Source organism: Hemitrygon akajei, chromosome 30 (genome assembly GCF_048418815.1).
Source record: "Hemitrygon akajei chromosome 30, sHemAka1.3, whole genome shotgun sequence".
NCBI lineage: Eukaryota > Metazoa > Chordata > Chondrichthyes > Myliobatiformes > Dasyatidae > Hemitrygon > Hemitrygon akajei.
This window is the reverse complement of record NC_133153.1, coordinates 9,133,561-9,158,699: the sequence shown is the minus strand read 5'-3', so window position 1 is coordinate 9,158,699 and position 25,139 is coordinate 9,133,561. Positions and strand designations below refer to the sequence as shown.

General features: G+C 45.4%; 1 protein-coding gene across 2 annotated transcripts in view; it reads right to left on the bottom strand.

Moving 5' to 3' along the window:
- The window catches only part of mthfs (5,10-methenyltetrahydrofolate synthetase (5-formyltetrahydrofolate cyclo-ligase)), a 54,211-nt gene that overhangs the window by 15,556 nt on the left and 13,516 nt on the right, over positions 1–25,139 (bottom strand). The window contains exons 3-4 of one of the 2 annotated variants that reach the window (XM_073032963.1): positions 2,427–2,658; positions 171–2,018 (exon numbers count right to left, since the gene is read on the bottom strand). The exons of the other annotated variant lie outside the window; for it this stretch is intronic. Coding sequence (XP_072889064.1) covers positions 1,883–2,018; positions 2,427–2,658 — 368 coding nt within the window. The 3' untranslated portion in view covers positions 171–1,882. Of the gene's footprint in view, positions 1–170; positions 2,019–2,426; positions 2,659–25,139 lie in introns of those variants that run through there. 2 annotated transcript variants of the gene reach the window in all.

Below are 25,139 nucleotides of genomic sequence, written 5' to 3'. Positions count from 1 at the left end.
GGTATTCAAGATCATTAGCACACAAACATAAAATGTGGTGTACTGTATATTATTTACATCATGACATTTGGATTGGAAATGAAAGGAGGCAAACAGCACTCTGGGACAAAAGTGTTTAATTTGAAGACTGTTTCAAAGAAAAAACAATGAATAATAGAAAATAAGCACCCTTTATAGAGGATATGCAACACTCTCTGACTCGTGCATCCCAGTTCAGGCAATATATTAGTATGAACATACAGACAACTGCATTCCAGGAAGAGACTGTGCTGAGAGATTGGGGGGAAACTGCAAGAAAACAGGTTGACAGAGTCCCTCTTCAGCACATCAGTATAAAAGTGAGAAACTGTGAAAAGTTCAGATGGTGAAAGAAATTATAACCCTCCAAATTCTATTCATTCAGTGACTCAATGCAGACTTCTCTGTCAATGTCAGCATTTGTTGACCACTCCAAATATACTTAGATATTGTCTGCCTATAAATTAGGTGGTAGGGGCTCCACACATAAATTACTGCATCTTCAATTAGGGCAGAAAGTGGAATTAGTTGTATTGTCATTGAATTCTACTCTACAATTTTTATTTTCACAGGCTCCCGTGTGGTATTTGATGTGGAAACCTCTATAATGAATCATATGGTGAATCCCGGAAGAGCCATAGTTTTTAATCTGGTCAATGTCAACCTGGGCAAGGCATACAGTAAGAGTTCTGGGATGTTTATGGCTCCTAGGCTTGGCATATACTTCTTCAGTTATACTTCACTGCCATTCAGAGGGATGCATACTGATGTGGTCCTGATGAAGAATGGACAGAAAATCAGTAGGATCCACAGTGTTCTTTCAAGAAGTACCAGCCAGCTTGCTAGCAAGAATGCAATATTGAAACTCAAAAGAGGAGATCATGTGTGGGTCCATCTTGAAAAAGGGAAACTCTGGAGCAATGATGGATCAATTAGTTTCCAGGGATTCCTACTGACTCCCTTTTACTAAGTAGCCAGCTGAAAATGTCAGGGCCATGCTTATTGCTGCAACACAAGAGCTTGATAGACTAGAAGCCAACATATCAAGCAAGCCGCTGAATATTATTTCTGTAGTCAGAAAATAGCAAGCCTAACATTACATGCAAGGAATTTGTTTCACTACACTGAAAAAGAAAGTAGGCTGTCCCTGACAATCACAGATGATTTCAAGTGAGGTTGTGCTTTAAAAACGCTTAATATTTTGTGCTTTTGCAGTATGTGCTTGAAACATTGATCTAGTTCACAGATAGTGGCTGAATTAGAGGCAAAACAAGAAGCTAATTACACAGAATAACCAAAAGGGGGAAGCAAAGGCACGAAGCACTGAAAACTGCGAGTGGAAGTTAAATTATGACCTGCTCGGCCGAGATACACAATAATTCCACCTTCAAGATACAAAAATGATGCACACAAACTGTATTTTTAACAATGTAATCAGTAGCTTTTGCTGTTTGCAAATTTATCAATAAAAACCAAAGCACTAGCACTGGAGTTTGTGTACAATTTTCACAAAACATAAAATGACTTCTGATTTTAACTAAAACATCACCAAAATAATGGAAGGTTATAAGTACTGCACTTAGCTTTCAGAACTCCATCTTAAACCAATTATTTTAGGATGGGAGGTAATGATAGGATTGGTCCATGATTAGAAACCTTTTCATGGATTGAGCCAAACAACATCAGGGAGTAAGCAGCCACTGAGGAGTGACAGGAAGGCAGGTTGGGGTGGGGGATGTGAGGAGAGTCTGGAGGCAGAGTTGGGGAGAAAGTTGGAATAGGAAATCTATGGAGGATGGGGTGGGAAGAAAGTTGGAATGGGAAATCTTTGGAGGATGGGGGGAGGGGAGGGAGTGATGCACCATCAATAACTCTCGGAGACGTGAGGCAAGATATAGGCTTTTATTTGCTGGAAGAGAGCAGTCAGCAGCAAGAGACCACCATACGACATCCTGGAGACTGAGGGAGGAGCAGTGCCTCCAATCGCCTTTTTCAGGGATCTGTGGGAGGAGCCACAGGAGCAGTCAGCAGGGGGGGTTGTGTCCAGACAGGTATATGTAGTTCACCACATTCACCCCCCCCCTTTTGTTTTAAAAGAGAGAGTCCACATGGGGCGAAGTTTCTTACAAGTATATTTACAGGTTAAGTCTATCAGGTGGTCGAATCTGTCGCTGCGATCTACGTAGCACCGACAGTGATTGTACCGGAGACGGTGGTTGTGCTGGTTTCGGCCTGACTTGAGGTGTCGGCCCATTAGGCGTCAGTGATCCCTCATGCGTGTGCGAGGCGCCTGGTATATGTGTGTACGAGGCGCTCGGTATGGGAGTGTCGTGAGGAGTCTGTGTAGGGCTTGGTGTGCGCGGTATCAGGTGGGTATACACCTCAGTGGGTACAGGGTTCATAGTTACCGTGGATTGTTCGGGGTAGTGGTCTGCTGCTCCTGCGGGCGCCAGGTCGCGGATGGAGACCGTGTCCTCCCACCCATCAGGTAAGACCACGTAGGCATACTGGGGGTTCGCATGTAGTAGGTGAACCCTCTCGACCAGCGGGGAGTATTTATTGCTCCGCGCATGTTTCCGGAGCAGCACTGGCCCTGGAGATGTAAGCCAAGCCGGTAGGGTGGTCCCAGTGACAGACTTCCTGGGAAAAGAAAATAGGCGCTCATGAGGGGTGGCATTGGTGGACATACATAACAGGGAGCGGATGGAGTGGAGTGCCTCGGGGAGGACCTCCTGCCATCGAGAGACCGGCAACCCCTTTGACTTAAGGGCTAAAAGTGTGGCCTTCCACACTGTGGCATTCTCCCTCTCCAACTGTCTATTTCCCCGGGGATTATAGCTCGTGGTCCGACTAGTAGCAATGCCCCTAGCCAGCAGGTACTGGCGCAGCTCATCACTCATAAAGGAGGACCCTCTATCACTGTGGATATAGCAGGGATATCCGAACAGAGTGAAGAGCTGGCGCAGGGCTTTTACGATGGACGTGGCAGTGGTGTCGGGGCAGGGGATGGCAAAGGGGAACCACGAGTACTCGTCGATAATGTTGAAAAAATAGACATTGCGGTCGGTGGAGGGAAGGGGGCCCTTAAAGTCAACACTCAGTCACTCAAAGAAGCGGGTGGCCTTGATAAGTTGCGCCTTGTCAGGACGGTAGAAGTGCGGTTTGCACTCAGCGCAGACTTGGCAGTCCCTGGTCATCGTCCTGATGTCCTCAAGGGAGTAAGGCAGGTTCCGGGCTTTCACGAAATGGTAAAATCGGGTGACCCCTGGGTGGCAAAGATCTGCATGGAGGGCGTATAGCTGATCGAGCTGTGCACTGGCACACGCTCCCCGGGATAGGGCATCAGGGGGCTCATTGAGCCTTCCAGGCCGGCACAGGATGTCATAGTTGTAGGTGGAGAGTTCTATTCTCCACCGCAAAATTTTATCATTTTTGATTTTGCCCTGCTGTCGGTTGCTGAACATGAACGCAACTGAGCGCTGGTCAGTCAGCAAGGTGCACCTTTTGCCGGCGAGATAGTGCCTCCAGTGCCTAATAGCTTCCACTATGGCCTGGGCTTCTTTCTCCACCATGGAGTGCCGAATTTCAGGGGCCTGAAGGGTACGAGAGAAGAATGCTACCGGCCTTAATGCCTGATTGAGGGTGACAGCCAGCGCGAAGTCGGAGGCGTCACTCTCTACTTGGAAGGGAATGGTCTCGTCCACCACATGCATCATTGCTTTGGCAATGTCCCCTTTAATGCGGTTGAAGGCCGCGCGGGCCTCGGCAGAGAGGGGAAATGTGGTGGACTTGACCAGGGGGCGGGCCTTGTCTGCGTAATGAGGGACCCATTGGGCGTAATAGGAAAGGAAGCCCAGGCACCGTTTGAGGGCTTGGAGGGTGGTGGGAAGAGGGAGTTCTAACAGGGGGTGCATAAGGTCGGGATCAGGGCCAATGACCCCATTCTCCACAACATACCCAAGGATAGCGAGTCAGGTGGTTCCGAACACACACTTGTCCCTGTTATAAGTAAGGTTCAGGGCTTTGGCCACTTGGAAAAATTGTTGGAAGTTGGTGTTGTGATCCGGCCAGTCATGACCACAGATGGTAATGTTGTCCAGATATGGAAATGTGGCCTTCAGTTGGCACTGGTCCACCATCCGGTCCATTTCCCTCTGGAAGACAGAGACACCATTCGTGCCTGCTGCCCGCCTCGAAGGCAGTGTAGGGGCGGTCCTCCGGGCGGATGGGGAGCTGGTGGTAAGCAGATTTCAGATCTATGGTCGAGTACACCTTGTACTGAGCTATCTGGTTGACCATATCCGCGATGCGGGGTAGGGGGTACGCGTCAAGTTGTGTGAACCTATTGATGGTCTGGCTATAGTCCACGACCATCCTATTTTTCTGCCCGGTCCGAACAACGACCACTTGGGCCCTCCAAGGACTTGTGCTTGGTTCAATGATCCCCTCCCTGAGCAGTCACTGCACCTCCGACTGAATGAAGGCCCTGTCCCCCGCACTGTACCTCCTGCTTTTAGTTGCCACAGGTTTACAGTCGGGGGTCAGGTTGACGAACAGTGGTGGGGGAGGGATCTTGAGGGTGGAGAGGCTGCAAGTGGTGTCAGTAGCGCAGCTGTCGGCATGGTGCTGGGTGGGATGTGCGGGTCGGTGTGTGTGTGTGGTCAGTAGCGGGGTATATGACGAAGTCCCACAAAACTGAGGATTCCTGACAGTGAATGGTGGGAGGGGCCCGTCATACGCCACTGTCACACTTTTTAGGTGGCTCTGAAAGTCCAGCCCCAATAGCACAGGCGCACACAGTTGAGGAATAACCAGTAGCACAAAGTCCCAATATTCTGTGCCCTGCACCATTAATGTCGCTACACAACCCCCCCGGATGTCTATGGAATGCGACCCAGAAGCCATGGTGACCCTCTGGCTTACCGGCTGTGTCACGAGTCCGCAGCGTTGCACCGCGTGTCCGGGTAAATAAAACTCTCAGTGCTGCCCGTGTCAAACAGGCAGCTAGTCCTGTGCCCTCCACCTGAATGTCCATCATTGACCTTGCAAGCTGGTGTGGGGCGCTTTGGTCGAGGGTCATGGAGGCCAGAGTTGAATCGCCATCTTGATGCCCGGTAAGCACCCGTGGGTCGGAGGCGAGGCGAGGTGGCGCCGACAATGATGGCCGCCCCCATGCCTCGCACGAGGCGGGCAGGCAAGATGGCGGCCCCCATGCCTCACACACGGCGCTGCTCAACCCTGCTTGTGGTTCAGACTTACAGACCTTGGCGAAATGGCCCTTCTTTCCGCAGCTGGAGCAGGTAGCTTCTCAGGCCGGGCAGCGATTTCGGGGGTGTTTTTCGAGTCCGCAGAAGTAACACTGCGCGGACTTGCGACTGGCAGCAGCCATGGTCGATTGCGGGGAGTTCACGGACTCGCAAGTGGCAGCAGCTGAGGTCGATTCGCTGGCGGGTGGCGGGGTCTGCAGCGTTCATGGGACCAGCGGGAGCTCGCGCAACTGGACAGTGACAGCGTTGTGCAGAGCAGCCTCCAGCATGTCAGCCAGCTCGATCGCCCAGCGTAAGGTAAGATCGGCGTTTTCCAGCAGCCGCTGGCGCATGTATACTAACCTGATCCCCGTAACGAAGGTGTCTCGTACCAGGAGCTCCGCATGCTTTTCCACTGTCAGTCCCTTGCAGTCGCAGGCCCGCACGAGTGTCTGTAGGGCCCAGACAAACTTAGCACTTGACTGTCCGGTCTGCTGCCGCCTCGTCACTAAGCGATGTCTTGCGTAGACGGTGCTCACCGGCCACAGGTACTGTCTTTTGAGGGCGTCCAGTGCCCCTTGGTAGGTCAGCAGGTCCCTGATAAGGGAGAATACCCTCGGACTGACTCTGGAAAGGAGGATTTTGTGCATTGTGGCAGGCTCAGTCACAGGAATCTCTTCCAAGTATGATTGGAAGCATGCAAGCCAGAGTTCAAAGGCAAGAGCTGCTTCTGGAGCTTGAGGGTCCAAGTCCAATTTTTCCGGACGTAAAACACTCTCCATATTTTAAAATTCCAGCGAATAAAATTGATGCACCATCAATAACTCTCAGAGATGTGAGGCGAGATATAGGCTTTTATTCACTGGAAGAGAGCAGTCAGCAGCAAGAGACCACCATACGACATTCTGGAGACTGAGGGAGGAGCAGTGCCTCCGATCGCCTTTATACAGGGGTCTGTGGGAGGAGCTACAGGAGCAGTCAACAGGGGGGCGTGTCCAGACAGGTATATGTAGTTCACCACAGGGAGGGAGAGGGAGAGGGAGCGAGAGAAGGATTTTGCCCTTAACCCAATCAAATCTGGCAAGACCTCAAGACTGCAGTCCATCATCACTCCCAAAGTACTTAAGCTATGGATAGGGAGGAATGGGTAAATTTTGGTCCTTCATGTTGTGCAAAGCTAATACAGGCTTATCCAAAAAGACAGCTGACTGCAGTCGCTGTGAGGGGTAGTTCAACCAAGTACTGAGCAAAGGGGGATGAATACTTTTGAACTGCTATCATTTTGGTTTTTGATTTTTTAGATTTTCATGCTTTACAATTTTCGCTGCTTTTCGTTTTGGTCTACTGTGAAAAAAGCATGTGATTCACAAATAAAATTCGCAGTTAAATTGATCAAAATCCCTGGTTGTAACACTCATTTATGTGATCAAACGGCTGATTGCTTTTACAAAGCACTTTGAAGTAGTTATCTAAATACAATATGATTCCAAAAGATGTCATAGAAGACAAACATGAGATGAACAGAATGGATTGGTCCAGTCAACACACACAAAATGCTGGAGGAACTCAGCAGGCCAGGCAGCATCTAGGGAAAGTTGATTGGTGAAAGAGATAGAGCTGGAGAAGGGGAAATCTAATAGGGAAGGACAGAAGGCCATGGAAGAAAGAAAAGAGGACAGAACACCAGAGGGAAGTGATGGGCAGGTAAGGAGAAAAGGTGAGAGGGAAAAGGGAGTGGTGAAGTGGGGGGGGTTATTACCGGAAGTTAGAGAAATCAATGTTCACTTTCCCTTCTCCAGTCCTGTATCTCTTTCACCAATCAACTTCCCAGCTCTTTACTTCAACCCTCCCCAGTCCATTCCCTGGTTTCATCTACTACCTTGTGGTTCTTCCTCCCCTCCCCTCCCCCCACCTGCTAACTCTGACTCTTCATCTTTCGTTTCTTCAGTCTTGATGAAAGATCTCAGCCTGAAACATTGACTATACTCTTTTCCATAGATGTTGCCTGGCCTGCTGAGTTCCTCCAGCATTTTGCGTGTGTTGCTTGGATTTCCAGCATCTGCAGATTTTCTCTTGTTTGGATTGCTCCAGTGACTGTGAATGCGAGTAATTCCATTCATCTTGACACCAGAGCCCAGGTGAACTGGTTGGCCACGGAAGATTACAAGATTCTCAAAGTTAAGAGCAAGATTTACCAATTCTGTTTGTCTTTATCAAGAACAAACATAACTTAACAAGGATAACCAAGCACATCTTCCCTCCATCCCACTTTTCACATTCCACACGGATCGCTCCCTACACGACTCCCTTGTCTGCTCGTCCCTCCCCCTGATCTCCCTCCTGGTGCTTATCCTTGCAAGCCACACCGCCCCTACACCCCCTCTGTCACTACCTAGTATGTCCTTCCAGGTGAGGCAACACTTCTCCTGTGAGTCTGTTGGGGTCATCTACTGTACCCAGTGCTCATGGTGTGGCCTCCTATATATTGGTGAGACCTGATGCAGATTAGGAGACCGCTTCACCGAGCACCTACGTTCCATACGGCAAAAAAGGAGGATCTCCCAGTAGCCACCCATTTTAATTCCACTTCCCATTCCCATTCCGACAAGTCAGTCCATGGCCTCCTCTACAGACACGATGAGGTCACACTCAGGTTGGAAGAGTAACACCTTATATTCTGTCTATATAACCTCCAACCTGATGACCTGAACAATGATTTCTCAAACTTCCGGTAATTTCTTTCTCACCTCCTTCCCCATTCCCCACTTCTGTTTCCCTCTCTCACCTCAACCAATCACCCCCAATCACCTCCCTCTTGCCAATCACCCCACTCTGGTGTTCCTCCTCCTTCCCTTTCTTCCATGGTCTTCTATGATCAGATTCTCCCTTCTCCCCCTTTATCTCTTCCACCAATCAACTTCCTAACTTTTTACTTCATTCATCCCCCTCTCCTGGTTTCACCAATCACCTACTACCTTGCACTTCTTCCTCCCCTCATCCCCCATTCTTACTCTGACCTCCCCTTTTTTCCCAGTCCTAATGAAGGGTCTCAGCCCTAAACATCGACTGGTTATTCTTTTCCATAGATGCTGCCTGGCCTGCTGAGTTCCTCCAGCATTTTTAGTGTGTTGATGTAGTGGAAGATACTCCTTAAATTATAACAATCTATAATGTCCTGCAAGATAAGATCTTGAGGGCAGTGGAAAGTTGCCTGATATAAAAATGAATTCTGATTTGGTTAATGGTGGGGGAAGCAGTGAGAGGTCCCATTTTTCCTGCTGATATTACCTCAGTATCCCTATCTTACTGAACCAATTCTCTCCCACTAATACTCACTTGCTCTCTCCCCAGCCGTCCTCTGGAGGAGGTATCAATTTCATCTGCATAAAATTAAAATTTTTAGTTCACATCAGGCTGGTGCATCACAGGAAAATGTGCTTTAGAGGAGCACTGCAAACTATGCCCCTCACTGCTCCTTACCAAAATTTTCCAGTCCAACTTCTGTACCCATTCAGTACAGAGTAACATTAAATCCACCCAACTTCAGATTTTCTAATAAAATGCTAGTAATCTAAAATCGACCCCTAGCCTCCTCTGAGATATCAGACCTATGCCAGTGGTCGTTGGGAAGGATAAAATATACAAGGTAATTTCCATTTACAATGATAAATAGGTTTGTATAGTAGAGAATATCAGGATTCCAGAGAATTCTGTAACAGGGCGATAGAACACTTTAGCACCCCATCTTTCTTCTGAGGATGCCAGCCTTCCAGAGTAAATATCAAATTCAACAATTTCAGGCAATTCACTCACTCTTTTTAAAACCAGTGATCAGTTCCACTGTATGTGTGACATTAATTCTCTCCAAAAATACCTGCTCGATGTTAACTGCATTTCATAACTTTTACATGTTCCTTTATTTTCTTTCTAACTTTCCTCACTAACCTAACAACTTATTGGCTTCATCCATAGCTTATCATTGTGGCAATACTAACCACCCACTGTCAAAAGAGGGACAAGTGACTGTTGGTACTGTAATTTGGAGCAAAACAGATCTTAGCAGGTAGAGCAGCATCCATAGGGGTAAAGGAATTATCAACATTTCATGCTGAAACCCTGCATCATGAGTTCAAGGCAGCACAGTAGTGTAATGGTTAGCACAACCAGCGGTAAGACTGAGGTTCGATTCACACCACTGTCTATAAGGGTTTATACGTTCTCCCTGTGACCTCTGGGTGCTCCAGTTTCCTCCCACATTCCAAAGTCTTTCAGTTGAATTGCAAACATGCTATGTTGGTGCTTTAAGCGTGGCAACATTTGCAGGATGTCCAACACAACCTTCACTGATTTGATTTGACGCAAAACGACACATTTCACTGCATGTTTTGATGTACATATGACAAATAAAGCCAATTCTTAATTTTCTTTCAGAAACATCAACAGATCCTTTCCCTTGCAACTGCTGCTTGACCCATTGAGATTTTCCAGCAGTTTGTCAGGTCCCAACCTGTCAAAAATGCTTCCTATCCAACCTTCCCCATTTCCAATTCGAAACTAATTTGATTTCCCTTTTCCTCGCATTTGATGGTCATGGTAACTCCCTTTCTACAGATGCTGCTTGACCTGCTAAGTGTTTACAGCATTCTCTATTTACCGGGAGAGAGAGAAAGGGGAGAGGGGAGAGAGGGAGGGGGAGTGAGAGGGACACACACACACACACACACACACACTGGAGTGGCAAGCTGAAACTTCAGCTTGTCACTGCGATGGTTTGGAACTCTTCAACGCCCAAAAGATTGGGTTAAACATTGGCACACGGTGCACAACAAATGTGGGACTGTCACTTTGTATAATCCATAGAAGTGGATTTTTGGGGATATCTTGTGGGACCACTTTGGTAGCCCTTGCCTGGGTATGTTGTGTGGTAAACCAGTGAGACGATATTCCTGTGACAGGTCACTTTTGGTGATAATTCGTATGTGGGTTTGGAACGTCACGATGGACAAGATCTACAGCGACTGTTATCTCGTTTCACCAGCGTGGAACCTATGGATACTTTGTACTTACCTTTTCTCTACATTTCACCTTGGAGTACAAATATCTCTCTCCCATCATTTATTTCGTGGATTACTGAACTTTCCTACTTTACCATCTCAAGACTCTTAAGCCTTGTTCCCCCAAGCTCAATAGTTTGGGAGTTATATTTACACACATAAAAATGTTAACTTTTGTTTATCTTGGTTGAGTTACTATATCATAAGTAGTTACCAATAAAGATCGTGGTTTAAACATCAAAACCAGACTCCATGTGTAATCTATTGCTGCTGGTTCATTTCTAAAAAGTTACATTTCATAACACTGGGTTTGTAGAAGCCTGGAGACTTTGGATATTTATCCACCAAGATATCTAATATCTCCTCTTTTTCCATGACAATTTGCTCCAGAATTTCATCAACCTTAACTATCCCTGAAATCTGTAATTACAAAGTACTTCTCTTATTATAAATACAAATGAAAATACATCATCTGGCTCCAGGCACAGATTACCAGATAGGCCCCATGGTTTTCAATGGGACTCACTTGATCTTATCCACCAGCACTATTTTATCTCCACTTCCTGTCCTCCTATCTTTTCTTTGTTCCTCCACAGCCCCCTCCCACAATCCTTATACTCCTGAACGGCCTTCACTTGATTCAGATTTCTACACCTACCATTACCCACTTTATTTTTCTTTATTCAGCCACCAAATATTATTTGACATATGAGCTTCTTTGGGTCTGCTGGCCCTAACAATGACCCCTATATGAAGAAGTTCCATGTTTCAATTGTTGAATGACTCTCACTGGTTGCATGTAGAGTTTCCTGCAAGCAGCTACAACTGTTTCATTTTTCCCAGATTTTGTCTTATCATTTAGAAATCAGCTTTCCTGTACGTTAGGACTTTGTTCCTTTTGTTAACAACTTTAATACCAACAGAGTTGTGGTCACTACCTGTAAAATGCTCTCAAGCAGGGAGATGGTGCTCTGGAATGACACGTATTCCCAGAGTATCTGCCTGGCTTTCTTCCTCTGCCTGGTGGTCAGTCATTCCCTCCCTGTCCTTGTTCCTTAAGCTTTGAGCTTAAGTCTTAGCACTGTTATGCCTTCAGGAATCAGAGATCAAGCCGGTCAAACCAGTAGCATTCACTACAGATGTGATTATCCCGACCACAATGAATGCTTCAGAATTCCCATAGACTGCAAGTCATACAAGACATTAGAAATCTTGCTTCCAGCCAAAGTTTTAATGAAAAAGTTGAATCACCCCACCCTCACCAAGGCCGCTTCATTCACTTCAGTCCACACTGGCGACTGCTGTGTACAAGCTGTAGTTTCTCAGCCTCTCACTTCAAAAATTCAAACAGCATTAGCCTAGTCAGCTGACCACTTTCTTCTAGATACAAGTTCTCAGTAGTTTTCACAGTAAACACTGAAGAACTGATTGGCCTTTAATTAACTGTTGATTCAAGCAGCTTTTTAGGCTGAAGGATGCCTAAAAAGTGAGAGTCCATCATATTTGGTTGCAAGGCCAAATTAACTTTTGATTTAACTGAAGTCATCTTATACCCTGACATTTGACTTAGCTTCACCTTGATTTAGACTCACTACATAAAATCACCTCTGATACTAGAACTCCAAAAAGTGCATATATTCAAAGGTGGACTGCACTGTTATCTTTCTGACACTTTCACTGATATAAACACTGTTACAACGGTTCAGCCTGCACCACCATGAATTGCTTAAAATACAGTTGTCACGCAGCAGAATAGCTGCACTACCTCACAGAATTCAATGTCATAGCACAGAAACAGCCAGCTCAAAAATCTTAAACAACAGCTTACAAGCACGTCTCTGTTCAAAATCGGAACTTCCACAAAGAAACAGGGGTAACTATCAGCAAAAGCAGACTACTCCATGCACCAAGAGCAGTTCACAAAAACCTTTAGTGCACTGCCATCTGCTGGAAGCCATTTAGAATTTTCAATGACTATGATATATATGTCAACAATAGAGAAGGTAAATAAATCAGAATAATTACGTAAGTGATAATTACTTATAAAGTTATCAACTATTAAAAAAGGCTATTTAAGTATTCCTATGCAGGAAAACAGGAATTGGACATTCTGATTAAAGGCTCTGCCCAGAAGTGAAATCACATTGAATTGTTCTGCAATATATTTAACACAACACAGATCCAAGTTCTTTTATTGAATTAGCCGCAAGTTAGATATAACATTGTTTTGGTATGCCTCTCACAATACCTTCTCCAGTCCACAAGGGACTAGTGACACCCTAATGCTGGTTCCCTTTACTGCAGATTAGTTAACAGCAACCTTGTCCCCAAGTCAAAGTCTTTAGTTCAGTGATCTGCTTGAGAACTGTATACAAAAAAATCTTGTTTGACAATTGTTATGATACCAGCCCCCTCCTTTGTGAGAATCGCAAGAGCCCTAGTGAAGGGGGGGGGGTCAATGACCCAAGAGAGAGAGAGAGACGTGCTGAATACCGCGTTCCACCGGGATGCAGAATAAGGCGACCTTGACTATTGTCTCATGAAGACCACGTGTAAAGCCCTCGGGCAAAGTGGGCTGGCTGAGAGAGAGATTGACACCTGCGATCCCGTGAGGAAGTATAAAGGAGGGTCGGGGGGGGGGGGGGGACACCCTCCAGACGCACCAAGGAGACACGATAGCGATCCCGTCGTAGCGGGAAGCCATTTTGAAGGAAGCCACGTGCGTTAGATTCCGAATCGGGAGTCTGTGGCTGCAATCACGGAAAATCGCTTTTAACTAACAACAGGAAAGCCTGCTCCCCTGATTCCACGGCTTTGCTCCGAAAGGACCCGGGCAAGTGTTCCTTTTCTCACCAATCTCTCTCTCTCTCTCCAACACGGGAAACCCAGCGGTTCCCAAAAGGCTGAAGCCTGCCGACTTTTGAATGACTGTTATAATTCCAAATGGACAAGATATTATCCCCTAGACAACGATACAGCTTATTTCTGATTGATCATTACTATACCTGCGCTTTAGATTGAGTATTGACGACGTATGTTATCAAAATGTTTGTATTAACCTTCCTTTTGTGCCCCTTTATAAATAAAAATGTTTAAAAATGGTACCATCAGACTTCAGTGGACCTCTCTATCTTTGCTGGTAAGTGATCCAGTTACGGGATACGTAACAACGTGGGTGCCTTGTCTCAAGATTTGAAACCTAATTGGGAGGGCAGTGAATTGGGATTGTAAGTCAAAAAAATAAATAAATAAATTGGATCTGGTACACGGGTAGCCAGATGGGAAACCAGCAAAGATGGACGTGGATGAATTTATAAAAAAACCCGACTGTGGAGGCGCTAGAGGCGGCCACCAAATCAGACTTGTTAAATTTGGCGAAGGGATTGGACCTCACAGAAGTGAGGTCATCCATGAAAAAGCGGGAGGTGCGAGGGGCCATAACTCAGTATTACATTGGGAAGGATGTGTTCGAAGCTGAGGTAGTGGAAAATATCCCTGAAACAGTACCAGTGAGTGGAATGGATCAGCTAGAGTTGGAGAAATTAAGGTTGGAACATGAATTTAAAATGAAGCAGCTGGAAGGGGCTGAGAGAGAAAGGGAGCAGGCGTTCCACATAAAGGAGTTAGAGGTGAAACGGGACCAGGAGCTCCAACTAAAGGCGTTAGAGGTGGAAAAAGAGCAGGACCAAGCTGAAAAGCAAAGACAGCATGAAATTCAGCTAAAAGAGCTAGAAGTAGCCGAGAACGAGAGGGAACGAGCCGAGAACGAGAGAGAACAAGCCGAAAAGCAAAGAGAGTATGAGGAGAGACGAGAACAGAGGGAACATGACTTGGAGATGGAGAAGTTAAAGAAAGAGCGAAGAGATCTAGGGTTAGATCGAGAGGAGAGGTTTAATGTTAGTCAGGAGTTGAGGGTAGTACCTCCATTCGAAGAGTCGGATGCTGATAGTTATTTCTTGCTTTTTGAAAAGGTGGCAGTAAATCAAAAGTGGCCCAAAGAGCAGTGGGTGGCGTTGTTACAAAGTGTGTTAAAGGGGAAGGCACAACGAGCATATGCGGCCTTGGCCGTCGAGGAAGGGGAAGCGGAGAATTATGCCAAAGTAAAGGAGGCCATTCTCCGGAATTACGAGCTAGTACCGGAAGCGTATAGACAAAGGTTCAGAAATTTACGGAAAGGGTGGAATCAAATGTATACCGAGCTAGCCTACGAAAAGGGTGTGCTCTTGGACCGTTGGTGCACCGCGGAACAGGTGGACGGGGATTATGGGCGTATCAGGGAGTTATTTCTGATTGAGGAATTAAAAAGGTGTGTTCCGGAGGAGATCCGGATGTATTTGAATGAGAAGGCGAATAAGTCCATCTCAGAAATTGCTAGGTTCGCAGATGAATATGCCCTAACCCACAGGATAAAGATTTCCTTGTCAAAAGGCTACCCGAGAGACCGTCGGAACGGTAGGGAAAGTCCGCCGGCTGAGGCAGAGGTCCCGCCGGGAGCTAGTGGTAAGGTTGAGGGGGAAAGGCCAGGCGGCCCGAGATTTCCGGGCTTGACTTGTTTTAATTGTGGGAAGGGAGGACATATTGCCTCTAGGTGCTTTGCTCCGAGAAAGGAGCCAGAAAAAGGGAGAGCAGCGGTCCCTATCGGGTGTGCCGTGGTCATCAGTAAATCGACGAGAGAGCCCCGGGTAGACAGAGTACGAGAAGGGTCAGAGACTTGGCTGTCACCCGGAACCATGTCCGTGAAGGGGGGAGACCCGCCCATTCCCGTCCGAATCTGGTGAGACACCGGGGCGGAGCTGTCGTTGATCCGCCGTGAGATACTAGATTTCGGTCGGAAAAGGGGAATGGTCGCCGTGAATGGGATAGGTACAAGAATAGAAATGGTGCCCCTACATCAGGTAATTATGGATTGTGAGCTGTTATCTGGACCAGTCGAAATAGGGGTGCCATCAGAATTCCCGAGAACTGACGCGGACGTCCTCCTCGGAAATGATTTAGCCGGGGGGCAGGTTTGGACACGGCTCAAACAGCCTGTGATTGCAGCCCCACCCCTCGCATCTCCAGTCTGTACCACAGGCGCGAGCATTCGCAGCCTGTCGAGAAAGGCAGCTGAGAAAGCGAGCAGTTTAAATCTGGCCAGTATTGATTTGGCCGAGACGGTCCTACCGACCCTGTACCACGAGGGTTCTGAGGGTGGTAAACCAAAGAGTAGTAAAGTGAAAGGGGTTAAGGGAGAGGAGCGAGATCTGCCCTTAGCGAAGAGAAAGGTCCTAGAGGTAGGAAATAAAGATGAGAAACGGAAAAAGCTGTTAAAAGGTCCAGAGTTGGACATGGATGATCTGTCGGGGGTGGCAGCCCTGTTTGAAGAAGTTGAGAGTTATCAAGGTGTTCCCGATAATGAGATGAAGGCAGTCCTAGATGAAAAGGATGCCATTACCTTGGAGTCTGCTGGGTTGGCAGACGAGGTTGTTTCAGCCCGCGGGGTTGAGTTTACTCCGGAAGGGAGTTGCCCAGAGAGGAACTGGGAGGATCAGGGGAATTTAGAATTTGAAAAGGGTACGGGTATTGAAAGCCTGGAAGAGGCAGATGTCCCGTTTGAGTGTGTCCAAGATGTGGATGCACGTGGTACTGAACCTAGTAATGGAGCTCAGAAAAAGTCTGAGGTATTTGATTCAGTTGAAAAGGAATGCAGTCCCTGTGGGTCAGATGGACTGGGTTCAGTGAAGACAGGGTTAACCTTGGTAATTGGGGGAAGGGAGGGTTCCCAGGTGTTGGTACACGAAGGGGTGGTGAACCTTAAAGTGGAACTCGACCAAGGGGGAATAAACATTATTATTGAAGGGAACGGGAAGTTTGTAGTTCCCAAATCAAATGAAGAAAATTTAAAGTTTAGATTGGTGTCAGAAGAAGCAACCAAGCTACAGAAACGAGGGCTTGGTAACGCGGTGTCTGCGCATCGATTACAGGTTGATTTGGAATGTAAAGGTGCCCCACACGCTGTTGTTATTCAAGAGAGCGCTGTGAAAACGCCGAAATTTAAATGCGGCCTGAGGGAAAGGTTCGAACTGAAACCCATCAGCCTGCATGGTCCTGACAAAAGGGCTAGCCGCCTGGGTAACATTACAGAATTGGGTGGAAATGGTCTAAGTGGTGTTGATAAGATGACCCCAATGAACGAGACGGGCGGGAGTTCACCACGCCAAATTACTCAAGTTCCCCACGGGGGGACTCACCGAAAAAGAGGCGACGGTTAATGCGGATGCCATTATTTAAACAGCAAAGCAGGTTGTACGGGGTTGCGCCAAAGCCTGTGAATAATAAAGACAGCCCCTTTGGAGACCTGCCGGTGAAGTGAAACGACCGAAATGATTAGTATTCGCATAAACTTTTGTAGATGCACCTAAGCTAAGATCACACCTCCTTAATTTTGTTGCTGAAGAAGAAAAAAATAAATAGCTGGTTATTGAATTGAAGTCTGATGCTACAAGATTTTTAGTACGGTACACGATGTTAAGATATTAAAGAAAGGGACACTGTAATCTTTAACGGTTTAGATACTGACTTGAATGTATAACAGTAGTACTCTGTGAAAAGAAAAGCTTGTGTATTGTGGCAGATTCAAAAATCCTGTAAGACTCTATACCACTGTTTTTAACCGCTGGTAAAAAACATTTAAGAGGGGAGGTGTTATGATACCAGCCCCCTCCTTTGTGAGAATTGCAAGAGCCCTAGTGAAGGGGGGGGTCAATGACCCGAGAGAGAGAGACGTGCTGAATACCGCGTTCCACCGGGATGCAGAATAAGGCGACCTTGACTATTGTCTCATGAAGACCACGTGTAAAGCCCTCGGGCAAAGTGGGCTGGTTGAGAGAGAGATTGACACCTGTAATCCCGTGAGGAAGTATAAAGGAGGGTCTGGGGGGGACGACCCCTCCAGACGCACCAAGGAGACACGATAGCGATCCCATCATAGCGGGAAGCCATTTTGAAGGAAGCCACGTGCGTTAGATTCCGAATCGGGAGTCTGTGGCTGGAATCACGGAAAATCGCTTTTAACTAACAGGAAAGCCTGCTCCCCTGATTCCACAGCTTTGCTTCGGAAGGACCCAGGCAAGTGTTCCTTTTCTCACCAATCTCTCTCTCTCTCTCCAACACGGGAAACCCAGCGGTTCCCAAAAGGCTGAAGCCTGCCGACTTTTGAATGGACAAGATATTATCCCCTAGACAACGATAGAGCTTTTTTCTGATTGATCATTACTATACCTGCACTTTAGATTGAGCATTGACGACGTATGTTATCAAAATGTTTGTATTAACCTTCCTTTTGTGCCCCTTTATAAATAAAAATGTTTAAAGATGGTACCACCAGACTTCAGTGGACCTCTCTATCTTTGCTGGTAAGTGATCCAGTTACAGGATACGTAACACAATCTAATCCAGTAGCAGGATGTCATGGTGTCACATTAAACTAAAGCCCTCTCTTCCCTTCCAGATCAATGTAAAAGATCACGTTGCATAATGTCAAAGGAAGTCTCTTCACTAAGAACATAACAAATAGAAGCAGGAGTAGTAAAGAACCATTTGACCCTCATGTTTGCTCCACCATTTAAGAAGAACCTGATAGATATTTCATGTCAGCACTGCATTCCTGCACGAAATCCATGCCCCTTGATTCGGTAGGAACTAAAAGCCTACTGATCTCTGTAACATGCAAACTGCTGGAGGAACTCAAAGGTCAGACAGCATCAATGGAAAAGAGTAAACAGTTGACATTTCAGGTTGAGACCCTTCATCAGGACTGATGAAGTTCATAGGTCCTGCTGAAGGGTGTCAACTCGTAATGTTGACTGTTTATGCTTTGCCAGAGGTGCTGCCTGACCTGTTGAGTTCCTTCAGTATTTTGCGTGTGTTGCTTGGACTTACAGCATCTTCAGATTTTCCAGTCTCAGCCTACTGATCTCTGTTCAGTGACTTGAGTCACCACACCCTCTTGGGAAGCAAGTTCCCAAAATTGAACAGCAACTGAATGGAGAGAGAGGGAGAGGGGGAGGGGGAGGAGAGAGAGATAGTAAACAAATGTTCCATGTGGGAAAGGACATACTAAGTAAGAGATGAGATCCAACATGGGGGCATGAGGAGCTTTATTTAGGTATGAAATTGAAACTGTGTGGGGAAAGGGAGGTGTTTCAGGGAATGCAACCAGGAGATAGGATTGCAACCAGCTGCTGGGGTTGGTGGAACCAGGGATAGGATCCATGATGGGGGTGAGAAGTGGAGAGATCACATTACCTGGTCAGCCTAATGCCATTTAAGTTACATGGAGGATGGCATCTTACAGAGCGGAGATAAACTCCTCCATGGACCATGTACATGCAAATGAATTTTGTGGAGATGGTCAGAGTGAGGTGATTAACTGGAATGAACTACCTCCACTGCTTAAAGATGGGTTGCTAACCACATTTAAGTACCTCAGATTGCACTTGAATCAGCTTAAGCATAGAGAGCTCTCCCAGTCAGCATGGACAAGGAAGGCCAAATGGCCTGCCACAAAAACCAAGGTAGCACGCCTGAACCACTAGCGCCCTGTCGCACTCACCTCAATTTTAAGCAAATGCTTTGAGATGCTTGTTAAAGACTACATCTGCAGTATCCTACCACCCACACTGGACCCCCTACAATTCACCTACCGACGGAATCAGTCTACCGAGGGTGCCACAGCCACAGCACTACACACCATCCTCACTCACCTGGAGAAGAGGGATACATACGTTAGAATGCTGTTCCTGAACTACAGTTCAGCATTCAACATCATAATTCCCTCCAGACTTGGCAGGAAGCTCAGAGACCTTACCCTGCACCCCACCTTGTGCAGCAGGATCCTAAACTTCCTATCAGATCACCGACAGGTGGTAAGGATGGGGTCCCTCATTTCTGCCTCTCTGACCCTCAACACAGGTGCCCCCCAGGGTTGTGTCCTGAGTCCCCTTCTATACTCCCTTTATACCCATGATTGTACTGCCACATACAGCTCCAATCTGCTGATCAAATTCACAGATGACACAACTTTGATCAGCCTTATTTCTAGCAGTAATGAGTCAGCCTGCAGAGGAGAGGTTGACACCCTGACACAATGGTGCCAGGATAACAACTTCTCCCTCAATGTCAAAAAAAAGAGCTGAATGTGGATTACGGGAGAAACGGAGACAGGCTCGGCCGATCAACATCGATGGGTCTGCAGTTGATAGGGTGAGTAGTTTCAATTTCCTCAGTATATACATCACTGATTAGCTCACCTGGACTGAACGCACCAGCTGTGTGGCAGAAAAAGCACAACAGCATCTCTTCCACCTCAGATGACTGAAGAAGTTCAGCATGGACCCCCAAATCCTCAAGACCTTCTACAGGGTCACCACTGAGAGTACACTGACTGGCTGTATCACCGCCTGGTACAGGAGTTGCACCAAACTTGATCGCTGGGCACTGCAGAGAGTGGTATGGATAGCATGGGCATCTGCGGATGTGAATTTCCCTCATTTGAGGACATTTCTAGAAACAGGTGCAGAAAGAAGGTCTGGAAGATAATCGGGGACACCAGTCACCTCAACCATAAATGACTTCAACTACTTCCGTCTTGCAAACAGTACCACAGCATTAAAACCACTACCAACAGACTACAGGACAGCTTCTTTCTAAAAGCCACTACACTTTTAAATTCACATCTGTATATTGCAATAGAGTCAATACACAAAGATGTTTCCCTCACATTGTGGGATAGATGTAAGATTTAAATAAATTCTAATTCTAGTTCCATGCTGTATGATTCTGTGACACTATGAGAAATGTGTTCAAGCAGCTACTAACAAAAGGGCAATATATTCCCAAAGTTCTTCAAACAATCGACTATCCCAATACATGATCAAGTTAGAGAATTGTAATACAGCATGGAATAAGGCCTTTGGCTCATACTTGTCCATGTCAACCAAATGTATATTCAAATTAATGCCAATTTGTAACACTTGGCCCATATCCCACTTTCCAACTTAGTTACATCTTTCCTATAACATGGTGACCAAAACTGAACACAGCACTCCAAGTGTTGTCTCATCAGCATCTTGTACAACTACAACATAACCTCTCAACTTCTATATTCAGTGCCCTGACTGATGAAGGCAGCATGCTAGGGGCTATCGTCACCACCTTGTCCACCTGTGATGCTATTTTAAGAGAACTGTGTACCTGTATTCTGTACCCATTTTACAACTGTACCCAGGACCCTTACATTCAATGTAAAAATCCTGCCTTGATTTACCTTTATAAAGCATAACACTTCACACATCTGAATTAATTTCCATTTGCATTCCTCTACCTACTCACCCAGTTGATCTTGATACTCACCTTCACTGTGTGACACCATCTACTTTTGTGTTATTTGCAAACATGTTAACTATTCCTCATATATTCTCATCCAAATCATTAATACAGAATGCAATTAGCAAAAGGCCCAACGCTTTCAGTCCTCCAGTCCGAGAAGCATCCTTTCACTTTTATCCTGTTTCCTACCACCCAATTTTGAATCCAGTTTGCTAGCTATGCAATCTAACCTTCCAGAGCAGCCAACCAAACAAAACCTTACCAAAACACTTACTGAAATCCATACATAAGACATCAACTACATACCCTTCATGTCAATCTTTCCCTCACTTCATCAAAAACCTCAATCAAATTTGTATCACAAAATCTCCCATGCATGAAGCCATTCTGGCTACCCATAATCAATCTTTGCTTTTCCAGATGTAATTAATCTTATCCCTCAGAATGCTTCCCAGCAATTCATCTACTACAGATTATTAGGCTAATAGGTCAACAAATACCAGGACTTTTAATTACTGTATAGTCTTTCTTAAATAAAGGCACATTTGCTATCCTCTAGTTTTCCAGCTCTCACCAGAGGATAGTGATGTTACAAATATCTCAGTGAGCGTTCTCACAATTTCTTCTCTAGCTTCCCATAATGTTCTTGGATATACAATACCTTGTCCAGATTTGGAGATTTATATATCTTCCTAAATATTAACACATAACATAGCTCTTCTGTAAAATGAACTGCTCCCAAAACATCTCCACTCATTGTCAGGCTCTCAAGTCGTCACATTTTTTCATGGTAAAACAGAGGAAAAATAATCACTGAGAACTTTGTCTTTAACCAGCTGCTCCAGACTTGGATTTCTGGTCTCTGAAGGTCACTGTTGCCTCTAAGCTGTGCGGATGTGCAGCCCCACAGTAACTGAAATGCTCCCATACGTAGCCTTTGTTGCTGCACAGCTAGAACTTTCTTTTATATGTTAATATAATTTTGAAAGCTATGTTAATTGTGAAATATCCTGTAATCATGTGTTAATGAATAATATTGCATAAATTTTCTAAATATTAAACATACCACATTTTACTTTGAAACATTTTAGAGCGTCAATGTTTTTATATTGTCTGTAATTAGTTTTGCTACAACAAGTGTATGGGACATTGGAAAAAAGTTGAATTTCCCCATGGGGATGAATAAAGTATCTATCTATCTAAGTTACAACATTGTTACAATTTGTAACGATAAACACAGAATGGAAGGCAAAACAATACAGCCAAAATGCTGGAGGAACTCAGCAGGCCAGGCAGCATCTGTAGGGAAATGTACAGAACTGCACTTTTTTTCCATAGATGCTGCCAGCTTGCTGAGTTTGAGTTCCTCCAGCAGTTTGGGTGTGTGCTTGGATTTTCAGCATCTGCAGATTTTCTCTTATTTATGAAAGTCGTACGTTGTTAATAATCCACCAGTTCACTGAATGCCGACACCATTTACTTGTGTTGAGTTATGATTTATGTTTGTTTGATGTGAAAAATTCTATATTCTGACATTGTTGGGACATTTCAAGCTTCTAATGCTGACTACAAATGTGGATTCAGTCTTATGAATGCAGCCAAATGTAAATCCAGAAACAGACTAGAAGTCGAACATTTGGTTGATCTATTAAGGATTATGATGTATTTTTCACCTAAGTGCAAAGTTAACCTGGTCAGTGTTTGAGACCCTCCTTTTGTCAGGGTCAACCACAGATATTGCATCCTAGCTGTCTACATGATACGTAAGCCAGCACATATACCAGGGTGGTACAATATGGAGAGCAAGCTGTTGCCCATGTAGCAGGCTCCCCCTTTCCACGGCTGATTAATCCAAAGAAATGGCAGAGACCAATACAGTTTGGCACCAGCGGCATCACAGGAGTTGCCAGTCAAAGTTGAACAGCTTTTGGGACTTCAGCTCCAGGTGTTTCTTTGGGGTTTACTCCAGAAACCTTTTCCATGTGTGGGCATAGCCATAAGGCAGTGGAGGTTTGAGATGAACTGCCGACCACAGCTGGTGAGCACCTTCTGACCAAAACAAATGATTTCGAGGCACCCACCTTTACCCCTTCTCCTCTCGGAAGTAGTTCCACCAGACTTAGTAGCTAAGTCACATGTGAAGGCCAGGAGCTGGATTTGGTTGTCAGAGGCTATTTGAGGTGCACGCCATTGAGAGCATTTAATAGGTAGTGGAAGCTTACCCCATTACCACACCTAGCTATTAGAACTTTAAGGAAAAGTGTTTATAGACTCTGGATTTGTAATAAAGATAGCCAAGAAAAAGTTTACAAAACGTGAAAGATTTTTGTTGTACTGTATTTCATTATACTCTTCAGTTAATAAGTAAAATCAAAAGTATATGATTTTTCAATTTTCATTCTAAACATTCATAGTATGCATATTGCAAAAAGAATTTCATTTAAAGTGCCGAGCAGTTTTCAGGCTGTGTAAATAATTCCTGCTCAGAGCAATGGTTTGTCCATGCAGTTGTAAAACAAAATATAGGGAAACTCTGCTAAGGGCCCTTATTTTCCCTTCATATACTTTAAAAATCTTTTGGGATTCTCCTTAATTTTCTCTGCGAACCCATCTCATGACCCAACACTGCCCTCTTAATTTCACTTTTGTATATATTCCAGTATCCTCTCTATATTTCCAATGGATCACTTGATCCCAGCTGTCTGTATCTGACCCAAGCCTCTTTTTTCTTGAGCAGAGTTACAATCTATATACTACTAAAACTCTCATTCTCAGTTTGTGACCTCCAATTAGCCCAAACAGTGCATTACAGCAGCACTTTTTTTGACTAAATCGACTTAAAATGCACTAACTTACAGAATGCATGCAAAGTTCAGGGTTATATATTCCTATAAAATTGCTCACTCGTCAATCAACAGGCCCCATTTTCTACAATGACCTGATTCCACCTTTCATGGAAACTGCGATGCCACGACGCATGCACACGGCCAGCCTCAGCAGCGACACCAAGCGGAGCAAAAGGGATAGGGCAGCTCTATTTCGAGTGGTCACATTCTGATAATCACCATCAGCACGTGGAGGATTGGGACAGATCAAACTGCCACTCATCAATAAGGGATAATTAAATCTTATTGTAATGACGTACTTCGAAACACCCATCAAACCCTTCGCTGCAGTCAAAGGACAGTGGTGACTATATCACATCCATTTAGTAAAGTGCCAACCACATCATCAAGAAAAATCAGCATCCTGGAGGCTTTGGGGTTACTGCTTCGTACCTTCTATCCAGCATTAGGGTAAAAAAAATATGGACAGCCTAATTATGCCGCACGGGAAGAGAAGGGGGACATTATGGTCAAGAGATGATGCCAAAAGTAGTTGGGAAGCAGCAAGGAGAGGGAGAGAACAAGAATCGGATGAGGCCAGGGCCGCACGACTCCAGGATCAGAGAGAAAGAACAAATGGTAGAAGAGATGACGAGATGAAGGATGAAAGAGCTGCATGTCTCCAGAATGACAACAACAGGCATAGGAGGAGGAGGGAGGAAGAGACAAAGGAGCAGAGAAATGCACATCAAGTGAACTTTGTTAAACGAGGAGCTATATTTTCCTTGCTACATATCGTTCTTCTTTAATAAACAGAGTTTTTCTTTAATTTCCAAAGCAAAGCGATAGCAATAGCATTCAGGAAAATTTAATGTTCATTCTGGTCACATCAGACTGCACTGCCTTTCTCTCAAAGGGTGCCCCAACAGGTCACCCAGTTGTCTAGTATCCCTTAATATCCAAGGTTTCCTACTCCCAGCACCTTTGCCTTTTACCTTAACAGGAACATGAATAAAAGCAGAAAAATTCTGCAGCTCAGACAGTTGTGGAAAGAGGAAAAGTTAAGGCCTGAGGTCAAGGGCCCTTTAGCAGAACTGAGAAAGAAAGTTAGTCAGTCAAGATATCAGAGAAGGTAGGAGACCACAATGGGTAGAACAAAGGAAATTCCTCTTATTGTTAAAATTACATGGCACTTAAAATCCAATTAAGCGTCTTTGTATGTGTAATATGTTATTAATGTTTTTTGAGGATGTGACGAAACACATTGATAAAAGAAGAGCAGTAGATGTAGTGTATATGGATTTCAGCAAGGCATTTGATAAGGTTCCCCATGAAAGGCTTATTGAGAAAGTAACGAGGCATGGATCCAAGGGACATTGCTTTGTGGATCAAGATCTGGCTTGTCCACAGAAGGCAAAGAGTGGTTGTAGACGGGTCATATTCTGCATGGAGATTGGTTACCTCAGGCATATGTTCTGGGACACTCACTCTTCGTGATTTTTATAAATGACCTGGATGAGGAAGTGGAGGGATGGGTTAGTAAATTTGCTGATGACACTAAGATTGGAGGTGTTGTGGATAGTGTGGAGGGCTGTCAGAGGTTACAGCGGGACATTGACAGGAAGCAA